Below are 12,617 nucleotides of genomic sequence, written 5' to 3' on the forward strand. Positions count from 1 at the left end.
GTCGGTAGCACAATTACTTCACCAATGAAGGATGGTAAGGCTGATCCCTTGTGCTTGTCAGTACTGGGGAGGCTTATATATACAGCCCTAGAGAACGAACAATTACTTTGCCTGTGGCAAGCAGTAATGTAGGCTTGTCAAACATAGGGGCTAAAGACCGCACACTTACTCCATTGAAGGAGGGTAAGGCTGAAGCCTGATGCATGGCAGTACTGAGGAGGCTTTTATATACAACCCTAGAGAATGCCTGTAATTACTGGAGAGGCTGTACTGAGAGGGCTTGTGGAATATGGCACCTACTGTAGTGATGGCACAATCTGCTCGTTGAGGGGGGGTTAATGTGGAAGCCAGAACTGCGTAGTGTTGTAGATAGAGCAACTATCACTCCGCCTAATAAAAAGGGGTAATGTAGGTGCCCTGTGCTACACCAGAGCTGGGTAGGCTAGCATGATAACTGGGGTTCACACATAACAGCTGATTATGGTGTTTATAACCACTGAAGACATGCCCTGAGGCTGCCTTGGTAGGGAAAGGGGCTCCATAAGGGAAAAGGATGCCCAGCACAATGCCATTTTAGGGCTCCTGCTGCAAAGTGGACATTGGACATGCAGCCTGGTGGGCAAAAGGAGAAGCAACCTCAATTAGGTAAAGGTCCAGAATGAGAGTAGTGCCAACTAGGGTAGAACTTACCAGGACTGGCACTGAGGGGCAGAACCGGGAGGTGGGAGCTATCCTAGCCTCAACGCCCACACAGGGTAAAGTTAGGGCCTGGGGAATGTATGCAGAGATGAGGACGCTGGAGGGATGCAGGGATGGAAAGCCATCAGTGATTCTTCCCGGCCGATTCCATATTGAAACATAATTTATCTCAACAATGCGGGCACATATGAACATGGGACCAACACAGATGCCTTCAGCTGCCAAGTGCAGATGTAACAGGTCAGCCAGTGTCATAGGGACAAATCTGCTGACAGATGCAATTTAAGGAAGGAGGAGAGGAGGAAATGAAGCCACTACTGATGTCCATTTTTCAATTGAAAAAGGGAACGTGGGAGCACAATATTGACCTTGGTAAAGGGCCGTTAAAGTATTTTTCTTTTTGTTTAATTTGCTATGCATTAGCAGATGATAGCATGTGTCATTACTGCATGTTCACGGCCCTGTAAAGGCTAGTGGTGCCACTGCTATATGGGAGAAAGACTTATAGTTCGGCCATACAAACAAAGGCAATTCTGACTTAGAATACTGGGGTTTTCTTATAACTGGCACATTCCACAGTTGGGAGGGGGGACCGAGATGGCATTACATGGGCACATTGGGGTACAGGAGGTTAAAGTTGCACTTACACTCACTGCATCTCCTCAGTGGAGAATAGCTGCCTTTTCATTTTTAATGTGTTAATAAAAAAAAAACTAATGGAAATATTTTACTTGTACATGTCATTAATGTTCATTTCTGTACTAAGATTATTTCTTTATCATTCTAGGCCAAAAAAGCAAAACCTTCAAAGTCTGCCAAGACTGAAAAAGGTGGAGACAAAAAGCCAGGTAAAGCAAAAAGTAAGAAAGCCAAGTGAGAAGTAGATTGGGCAACTGATGACTTCTGCAGACAGATTTCACATCCGATCCCAGAACTGGATGGAAACATAGAGAACACGAGGAATCCTTGAGATGAGTGCCCCTGTGTTACCAGTGTACAGTAGTAAGGAAAGGCTCCACATACACATAGTGTTTTAATAGGTACCATTCAGGCCTGTGTGCTTCCTGACAGTTCTCCAGCACTTTCCCCATGTGTACTTTATTTTACAGAGTTTTCCTACTTTTTTCTGTATATAGAATATAAACCGTACTTTGTTTTGTATAATAATATTGTAACTATATATGAAAAGCTTCATTAAAGTTAGTTTCACAGAACTTGTTCTTTGTGTCATTACAGTTTGTGATGTTGCATCATGTATACATGTTCAGTGGGATATAATGTCAAGAACGTCATGTGTATGTACAGTTGCAAGAAAAAGTATGTGAACCCTTTGGAATGATATAGATTTCTGCACAAATTGGTCATAAAATGTGATCTGATCTTCATCTAAGTCACAATAGACAATCACAGTCTGCTTAAACTAATAAAACACAAAGAATTAAATGTTACCATGTTTTTATTGACCACACCATGTAAACATTCACAGTGCAGGTGGAAAAAGTATGTGAACCCTTGGATTAAATAACTGGTTGAACCTCCTTTGGCAACAATAACTTCAACCAAACGTTTCCTGTAGTTGCAGATCAGACGTGGACAACGGTCAGGAGTAATTGTTGACCATTCCTCTTTACAGAACTGTTTCAGTTCAGCAATATACTTGGGATGTCTGGTGTGAATCGCTTTCTTGAGGTCATGCCACAGCATCTCAATCGTGTGAAGGTCAGGACTCTGACTGGGCCACTCCAGAAGGTGTATTTTCTTCTGTTTAAGCCATTCTGTTGTTGATTTACTTCTATGCTTTGGGTCGTTGTCCTGTTGCAACACCCATCTTCTGTTGAGCTTCAGCTGGTGGACAGATGGCCTTAAGTTCTCCTGCAAAATGTCTTGATAAACTTGGGAATTTATTTTTCCTTCGATGATAGCAATCCGTCCAGGCCCTGACGCAGCAAAGCAGCCCCAAACCATGATGCCCCCACCACCATACTTCACAGTTGGGATAAGGTTTTGATGTTGGTGTGCTGTGCCTCTTTTTCTCCACACATAGTGTTGTGTGTTTCCTCCAAACAACTCAACTTTGGTTTCATCTGTCCACAGAATATTTTGCCAGTACTGCTGTGGAACATCCAGGTGCTCTTGTGCAAACTGTAAACGTGCAGCAATGTTTTTTTTGGACAGCAGTGGCTTCCTCTGTGGTATCCTCCCATGAAATCCATTCTTGTGTAGTGTTTTACGTATTGTAGATTCGCTAACAGGGATGTTAGCATATGCCAGAGACTTTTGTAAGTCTTCAGCTGACACTCTAGGATTCTTCTTCACCTCATTGAGCAGTATGCGCTGTGCTCTTGCAGTCATCTTTACAGGACGGCCACTCCTAGAGAGAGTAGCAGCAGTGCTGAACTTTCTCCATTTATAGACAATTTGTCTTACCGTGGACTGATGAACAGCAAGGCTTTTGGAGATACTTTTATAACCCTTTCCAGCTTTATGCAAGTCAACAATTCTTAATCATAGGTCTTCTGAGAGCTCTTTTCTGTGAGGCATCATTCACATCAGGCAATGCTTCTTGAGAAAAGCAAACCCAGAACTGGTGTGTGTTTTTTATAGGGCAGGGCAGCTGTAACCAACACCTCCAATCTCATCTCATTGATTGGACTCCAGTTGGCTGACACCTCACTCCAATTAGCTCTTGGAGATGTCATTAGTCTATGGGTTCACATACTTTTTCCACCTGCACTGTGAATGTTTACATGGTGTGTTCAATAGTTTAAGCAGACTGTGATTGTCTATTATTGTGACTTAGATGAAGATCAGATCACCTTTTATGACCAATTTGTGCACAAATCCATATCATTCCAAAGGGTTCACATACTTTTGCTTGCAACTGTATCTTCATAAAACACTGTGACATGGCCTTTAGAGATTCAAACTCTCACCAGTCCACAAACAAGCGAAGGGAAGCGGCTCTCCAGTACAAGGATGTTTCTTCATCTCGGCTGTCTGATGTTGGGTGAATAAACATCCTTGTTGCACTGGAGTGCTGCTTACTTTAGATGTACAGTACATCAGCTGAAACCGTATTGGGGAGGGGTGGCTCCTGTCTCTCCCCTGGTGGGAGATGTTGGTGGATGTAAGGAATTGGCTGTTGGATTTCAACATGACCAATCCTTTTGTTTTCAGGAGCTAAGCCACAGATAGGAGTTCTAGGCACAAAAAATGCACCAAAACCGCAGGTACAGTCTGAAGAGTCACTTATGCCGATTGTGTGGGTATTAGCAGAACCTGGCTGGATGGTTTGGATGCAGGGCACGCACAACACAATCTCAGAAGCAGTCATGACAGTCTGTAATACTGAAACTGCAGATATTTATAACACTGAACTGGAGATACTAGGAGACCTTGTAGGTGGGGTAGTGGTGGATGCAGGAACCAAGACTGCATCAGGGACAGGGCAGACAGACTGGGAGAACTTAAAGGGTTTCTATCACTTCGTTTCACATAATTAGCTGTCAGACACTAGCGATCCGCTAGTGTCTGCTCTGCCAAACCATCCTAATATAATAGGTTTTGGGGCAGCCGTTTTGCTAAAAAAAGAACTTATATCGATATGCTAATGAGCCTCTAGGTGCTATGGGGGCGTCATTAGTACCTAGAGGCTCCGTCTACCTTCACAAACTGCCACCGCCCAGCGCGTCCCTCCAGCCCGCCCATCTCCTCCGGAATGCGATCCTCCCCGTGCGCGTCTGTATTCGGCGCATCCGCAGTGAATGTCTGACCGCTTCCCTGCTCAGACATCTCCACTGCGCCTGCGCGATGACGTCATAGTGCTCCGAGGAACAGGCGCAGTGGAGATGTCTGAGCAGGGAAGCGGTCAGACATTCACTGCGCATGCGCCGAATACAGACGCGCACGGGGAGGATCGCATTCAGCAGGAGATGGGCGGGCTGGAGGGACGTGCTGGGCGGTGGCTATTTATGAAGGTAGACGGAGCCTCTAGGTGCTAATGACGCTCATTAGCATATCGATATAAGTTTTTTTTTTAGCAAACCGGCTGCCCCAAATTATATATATAGCAATTATATTAGGATGGTTTGGCAGAGCAGGCACTAGCGGATCGCTAGTGTCTGACAGCTAATTATGTCATACGAAGTGATAGAAACCCTTTAAACTCGGACTTGAACTGAAAGCTGAACTATGGAGTCAGGAGTACACAGGCAGATAGTGCTTCAGCGTTTCTCTTGCAATTTACCTGCATTAAGTTAAAAACACCTTTGCTGGTCACAGGGAACCTTAAAGCTCAGGCACCCTCTGCATGGAGAGGGTGCCTTAAATACCCCGGGTGCCTCAACCTTTCGCTGTGGAAGGTTTAGTGCATGTGTGTACTGGCCCTTTAAAAGGATGGATGGGAGTTCACCCACATGTCCTAAGGCACACTAAGCAAGATGAAGGAATCTGCAACACAGAGAGGACATCAGCAACCAGGAGTCCGGATGGCATGGTGAATGGCACAGCATCTGCGCCCACAAGGGACAGCAGAAGGGCAGTGGTAATGAACTCCAGACCTAACTATTTCCTCTGTTGTCCTATAATAATCTGCAGCCTGAAATATCCCACACTGGTAACATAGTAGGGAAGATGATGTAGGAGTCACAGAGACTACAGGAGACAAATGATCATTCTAAAATAGAATTGACCGACCACCAGAAACCGGTGGGTCAGCTTAGAGATAAGAGTCCATCAAGCAATATGTACTGCAACGTTTGTGTGAAAAGGAGTTTCCAGATGCCTTTGGGCTAGATCACTGCTATCAGGTGGGGCATGCACCCAGGGTGGGTCCAGACTCTCATACAGCTTAGGCTACTTTCACAATTGCGCTTGAAGTGGATCCGTCATGGATCTGCATAAACGCTTCTGTTCAGATAATACAACCGCATGCATCCGTTCAGAATGGATCAGTTTGTATTATCTGTAACATAGCCAAGACGGATCCGTCTTAAACACCATTGAAAATCAATGGGGGGCGGATCCGTTTTCTATTGTGCCATATTTTGTCAGCATTTTGGTGTTCGCCTCCAGAGCGGAATGGAGACGGAACGGAGGCGAACTGATGCATTCTGATCGGATTCTTTTCCATTCAGAATGCATTAGGGCAAAACTGATCCGTTTTGGACCGCTTGTGAGAGCACATGACGGATCTCACAAATGGAGTGACGTCACCAGAGGTCCTGTTCCTGTAATGAATGCTCACCACAGGTCCTGTTCAACAAAGGAGACAGAAGATATGCCGAGCTGCGAGATCAAGTGGACTAAGGTGAGTTACATTTTTATATATATATATTTTTTAACCCCTCCAGCGCTATTTTACTATGCATTCTGTATTCAGAATGCTATTATTTTCCCTTATAACCATGTTATAAGGGAAAATAATAATGATCGGGTCTCCATCCCGATCGTCTCCTAGCAACCGTGCGTGAAAATCGTACCGCATTCGCTCTTGCTTGCGGATGCTTGCGATTTTCACGCAACCCCATTCACTTCTATGGGGCCTGCGTTGCGTGAAAAACGCAGAATATAGAGCATGCTGCGATTTTCACGCAACGCACAAGTGATGCGTGAAAATCACCGCTCATGTGAACAGCCCCATAGAAATGAATGGGTCGGTATTCAGTGCGGGTGCAATGCGTTCAACTCACGCATCGCATCCGCGCGGAATACTCGCCCGTGTGAAAGGGGCCTAACAGTATCATCTTGCTGCCCGCATGCTGCATTCCCCTATGCCCCCAAATACTATATTGCTTAAAAAAGTACCCCCAGTAATAAGTGGCCCGAGCAACAAAAATGGGTCTAGTAATCATAATGCCCTGATAGTGCTGCCAGTATTTTGAATGCCCTCTATCAATCCCCCTGTAATAATGCCTCCTATTTTGCACCTAGTAATAATGATACCGCTTTCATGCCCCCAGTTTTAACAATGTCCTCTATTGTGCCACGTTACAATAATGCCCCAATAGTGCTTCCAGCAATAATAAAGGTACCTATTGTGCCCCCATTAATATAAATGTCCGTATTGTGCCTCGTTATAATAATGCTCCCAATTGTGCCCCAGTAGTAATCTCCAGCAATAATAATGCCCCCATAGTGCATCTGATGATAATGATGCCCCCTAAGTAATGTATCTATGGCTCCCAAGTGGCCAGGGAGGAAAAAAAATTATAAATACTCATTTGAGTGCTGTTCCCTTCAGCCTTCTGCGATGGATGCAGGACTTTTCTGGCCCAGTGCAGGTGGTCAGTCGTGATTACATCATTGTGCTGTGTCCCAGCATAGGTGGTTGGATGATGTCATCATGAACGTCTGCAACAGGCCCCAGGCCTATGAGGGTAAACCGTTGGCTCCCTTGCCCTGCAGCTGTATTCAATGCCATCGCCATCCTGCTCAAACTGGATCAGTTCCAGCTACTACTGTTCCAGTGTGCCTCCCCAGAAATCCATGGGGTCAGGGAACAGGGTATTTGATGGATCCGCAGGCTATACCCCCTCCAGCCTGGAGAGAGCATATCAGTTTTTCGCTTAGTGTCGTAGGAGGCAGACCTCCCTGCTTAGCAGGGTGGCCTTTTTTGATTTTCTTAATTTTGTTATTTTTCACAGATTTCATGGATGGGGCACAGGCACGCTTGCGTCCCTGTCTCCCTGGGAGGCTGGCCGGTGTTGCTTGTTCCCGAACTTCCACCGCCTTGCCTCCCCCAAGAAGACAAAGTGGACCAGGGCAGCCTCGCTCCCCTGCTTCCCGCCAGCAAGAGGGACACCTCGTCTCCAGCCCTTCTCTGCCCGGACCCCTGATGCCTGGTGCCAGCGGTCGTGGGGTGTCCCTGCTGGTACAAGACTAAGGGTGCATTCACACGTCAGTATTTTTACCTTTCCAGATAAACGTTCCTGTTTTTTGCGGATCCGAAAATCTGGATGACATGAGGATGCTTTTAGCATGTCATCCGCATTTTTGACGGATCCATTGACTAGAATGGGATGACGGAACGCAAAATCGGACAAATAGTAGGACAGGGTATATTTTTTTTCCAGGATCCGAATAACGGAACCCATGGAACAGAACGGAATCACGGAATCGGATTCCATTGAAAATTAATGGATCCGCATAACGTTACGTTTTTAATCGGAACGGATGCGGAACACCAAAACGGACGTGTGAATGGACCCTAAGGGTGAAGAACACAGATGAAGACAGGTGAGTATACTGTCCCTCTCTGTCCCCCTCTCACCATGGCCCTTTCTTATGGAGGCTGCGAGTCCTCCACCAGTCATCGCATATCCCCTCAGAAATCGGAGAATGAAGGGGTTAATCCCGAACCGGCGGCGGCATTATTTTTCCTCCCACCCCCCTCCGATCTAACATATCGGGCAGGGGACATTTAGAAACTACGCCGCTGCACTCTCAATGCCCCTTCCCTCAGACCGACCGGGTGGGCTCCCCGGTCGGCCAGGCACCTCGCCTCTAGCAGGAATGATCTTGGACGCCTGCTAGTGCCGATCGGGGTACCTTCGTTTCCCGACGGCGGAGCACAGAAAAATCTAGGCCCCGGCTTCATTCGGGCCTTCCGATTCTTCTCGGCCGCGCTGTTTTTTCTCCCGGCCCACGGGGTGGGTTTCCATGGCCTCATTCATTGCACCGCCAGGTACCGCTGTGTTCGGCTGGCGGTGGGTCCCATGTGAAACTTTAGTTCCCGGCTTTGCGGCCTTCTAGACCGCAACTTCACCTCAGGTACGGAGGGCGGGTCCATATTCTGCCGCAAATTTTCCCCGGGAGCCAGCTGGCTCCGCCCTTGGACATTAACCCTTCCTACCCTGCCACTTGAATCCGGTGACCAGATTACCCTTACCCTAGGTCTCTATCTGCAGGCACAATGTGCCTTAATATTGCAGGATACAGCTTTTCTTCCTCCTTGTCCGTTTAAGGTTAGGTCCTCACCTCAATAATAAAAAAAATAAAAATAAAAAAAATATATATATATTTATTTTTTTATTTTGTTCTTTTTAAATAAAAAAGTGCGCCCATACAGGTCCTGCCCTCCTCACAGACCGAGCTCTATGCCCAGGGCCTGTTCCCAATCCCGGACAGTGGAGAATTTTTTAGTTCCTAACCCACCCTCCGGGGCCGTTGCTAATGCTCCAACTGTGCAAATCAAGTGGAGTTCATCTGACCTTACGGGCAGCTTGGTTGATCGTGCTTCACTCGGACAAAGCCAGTGGAGTACATATGAAAGGTCCCCAATCGCCCTTCGGGCCGTTTGGTTGATAATGATCCACTTGCAAAAATTCAGTGGAGTATATCTGAAGGTTTCCCAATCCGCCCTCTGAGGCCGTTTGGTTGATATGGCTCCAACTGTGCAATTCCAGTGGAGTACATCTGAGGGATTCCCATTCCGCCCTCTAGGCCGTTTGGTTGATACTGCTCCAACTGCGTGAATCCAGTGGGGTACATCTGGAGGATCCCAATCCGCCCTCTGAGGCCGGTTGGTTGATTATGTTCCAACTGCGCAAATCCAGTGGAGTACATCTGAGGGACTCCCATTCCGCCCTCTGGGCCGTTGGGTTGATAATGCTCCAACTGCGTAAATCCAGTGGAGTACATCCGAAGAGTCCCCAATCCGCCCTCCGGGCCGTTTGGTTGATAATGCTCCAACTGCAAAGTCCAGTGGGGTACATCTGGAGGATCCCAATCCGCCCTCTGAGGCCGGTTGGTTAATAATACTACAACTGTGCAAATCCAGTTGAGGACAACTGAAACTTCCTATCCACCCTCCGGGGGCGTCTGTTTGAGTTTCTCCTCCTGCGCAACTCAGCGGAGGACCTCTGGAAGTTCCCAATCCACCCTCCTGGGTCGTTTGGTTAATAGAGCACCGTCTGCGCAATCGGTGAGCAGACCTTTAGTTCCATTCCACCTCCGGGTAGTTTGGTTCTTATATCAATACCGCCACAGCCTGCAACAGCCATGGGCTAGAGGCTGAGAGGTGGAACTGCGCACGAGCGGGCCGAAGCAGGACAGTTATTCGGACTCTGACATGAATCCGGATTATTTTTCCTAGATTACGTCCGTGCTAACCGGTTCTGGTGTATGCATTAACCCTTTCCTTAGGCACAATTTACACTTCTACTAGATACAGTGCTTAATTTGGGTATTACCTCCTTCCTGAGGTGGACTGACCTCACTAGCATTGGCCTCAATGCCAGCCATAGGTGCCCTCGTTCTGTGAGTGGCGGAATTGAAGTTCCACTGGGCTCAGTATCGTCAACATACATTAACCTTTTGTATAGGTGGCATTATGGCATTCTCACTGCTGTCGCAGTGTTTACGTACGCATTACACCCTTTCTGGGGTGGGATGATGGCACTTCCCACAGAGTACAGAACTCGTCATATGCAAGTTCCTGCTAAGTGCGTTACCCCCTTCGATGGGTGATGTATTTGCACTACCTCGGGTTACAGTACTTACTGGATATGTTACTCCTGATCATAGGTAAAGCCTTTGCACTGCCACTGGGCGCAGTGCTTGCCGTAGATTTTTTCCCCCCTCCATTCAGTGGGTAATTACACTTCCGTAGATTGCGGTTCTGACTATCACGCTACCCCCTTCCCTAACCGGGGGATTGCGCTTCCGTTGGTTACTATTCCATCTCCCATTTGCCATCACATACTTCCTATGGAATTACCCTCTACAAACGATCCAGTAACGAGGGAATCACTATGCATCTTTGCATGCTGTATTTCAGCTACGCCATGACTCTAGAGGCCTTGGTTTCCTTCACAGGTGGTCCGTGGCAACAGTCGGTGCCGCTGGTGCCTGATATTCTCATCTAGTGGCATATGGATACTGCCACTGGATACTATGGATACTCCCATATTGTATCCCTCTTTTCTTCATGCACTTATTGGAGACACAAAAATGTCGGCCTTTGTGCTCTCAGGGGTGTCACCCAGCCTTATGTGTCCTAGAGACTCCCCACCCCCATGAGCCTCCACCGTTCAGGTCAGTCACACTGCACAGAGTACTGTGGTCAAGATCCAGCAAGCAGAATATTCCACCGACTCCGGATGCTTCGTCCACCACTCATCCTTATCTAGGTGAGGGCGTTATGCTGGCAATCTGCAGTGGCTACTACAACGGCTTCTCCTTCGCAGGGTAGTCTTCACGCTAGGGCTAGATGCTCCTAATTGCTGTAGCGAGACAGCCCCCCTCAGGTAGGGGTTCTACCCTGGTACTAATTCGGCAGTTGCTCCTGTTCAGCGCCCTTGTCAGGTGGAGGGTTTAAGGTTAGCTCTACTAACTGGGCCAGCTTGATACCAGAACTTCTACTGGATGTCCTCAGGCCTTCTCCTCATGTCCACGCTGGCGGAGCATGCGGTAACCCCTACCGCACGAGGGGTGTTTGAGTCACCATTACATGCTAAGGTTCCTACTGCATAGTTCTTTCGTCAGGCAACGGATTCCTCTAACACGAGAATCAGTGACCTCTACGGTGTGGCGTACTCCTCGGCTGGAGTATGGAGTGAGCATTACTCTTGGGGCTTCCCTTGTAGGGCCTCCCCTTCAGGCGGAGTATCGCATCACCACTAGACGCTGTAGAGCTCCAGTCTCACATGGGAATGGGCTTTAGCTCTGGCCTCTTTCTGGTTTACTACCAATAAGGGTCCGTGGCTCTGACAACTGTTGTCCTCCTGCCACATCTAATCCATATGTTTGAGAAAGGCTCTTGATGTGAGCCGAAACGCGTCAGAATATGGTATGTGACCAATAAAGACGTCATCTTTTGTTGAAGACTACAGTGAGTGCCGGTCTTTCTTCATTATTATTATTAACTGTTGTCCTTCTGTCGTCGGCTCGGGTGTGGCGAGGGTTGATCAGCACCTACCTTTTGAGTGCGTTCTACTGGGTAGATCAGTCCCTACGGCACTCGTCAACACTAGATTGTCGTTCTAAGCGGGACCTGGATTCTAGTAGTCATACCGTAACGCCATTGGTGCTACCTCTCTTCAGATGTCAGTGATATCTACGTCACCTCAAGCCAATGGTGGTTGTTCTTTCACTGCTCATTCCGGGGGTGGACTGAGAGCCTTCCCAAGACGGGTGGAGCGTAGTCGAACTTCACCCGGCAAGAGTATTCTCTCACCTTTGTTCCACTCATCTGCCCTTCCAGGCAGCGTTGCCGCTTTGTTGAAATATGGTCACTGACGGGGCTTCCCATCACTAGCAGTGCTCACATTGGCTTTACTTTACCTTTCCCGTGTGGTATTGATACTTTGGTCTGCAGTGGGGCACGCTTGGCTCAGGCGTTTGTTTCTTAGTGATTCTCAGGCAGCTTCTCTCACTAGAAATTTCACCACCAGCCTCTATGGCTATAAGGGCGTTGGTCTACCAATATTCCGCTCCCTAGGGGGCGTTCTCTGGACCAGAGGTGATTCCTACGGACTTGGCCTTTTAGTTCTACTTCCACAGCTGCGGCCAGGAGCCAGCTGTTTGGTGGCGTTATTTTTTTTATTTTATTTTTTTTCTCTGAGTTGATACGCCTTTCTTGTACGTATTTCTTTCTTTAAGTATGAACATAGGGCAGTGTTCCATCCAGGATCCTCTTTTTTCGCAGAAGGTGGTCGCCTTTCCACACCTCACAGACATGGGTTTCTCTTCTTTCTCCCTCGTAGTAGACGGACCGAGCTCTCCATCAGCCATGTGATTTGGCCTCTGAGCTTGCTTGTCCTTGTCTAGCGCTTACAGCCCTACGGACTTCTACCAATTCTTATCCTGGGGTCCTTGTCAAGGCTGACGGCCTCCAAAGGATGTTTTCCAGATAGATCCGTTCAACAGTTGCTCGGGCATTCCGCCCTCGGGTAGGCAACGCCCAGCTAAGTCTTGGC

General features: G+C 47.7%; 1 protein-coding gene across 1 annotated transcript in view; it reads left to right on the plus strand.

The window, feature by feature from the left end:
• Window positions 1-1,913, plus strand: part of RFC1 (replication factor C subunit 1) — a 98,657-nt gene extending 96,744 nt beyond the window's left edge. Inside the window, exon 25 of the mRNA XM_040418969.1 lies at window positions 1,487-1,913. Coding sequence (XP_040274903.1) covers window positions 1,487-1,576 — 90 coding nt within the window. The 3' untranslated portion in view covers window positions 1,577-1,913. The remainder of the gene's footprint in view (window positions 1-1,486) is intronic.
• Window positions 1,914-12,617: the final 10,704 nt, after the last annotated feature.

The sequence above is a fragment of the Bufo bufo genome, chromosome 2 (genome assembly GCF_905171765.1).
Source record: "Bufo bufo chromosome 2, aBufBuf1.1, whole genome shotgun sequence".
NCBI lineage: Eukaryota > Metazoa > Chordata > Amphibia > Anura > Bufonidae > Bufo > Bufo bufo.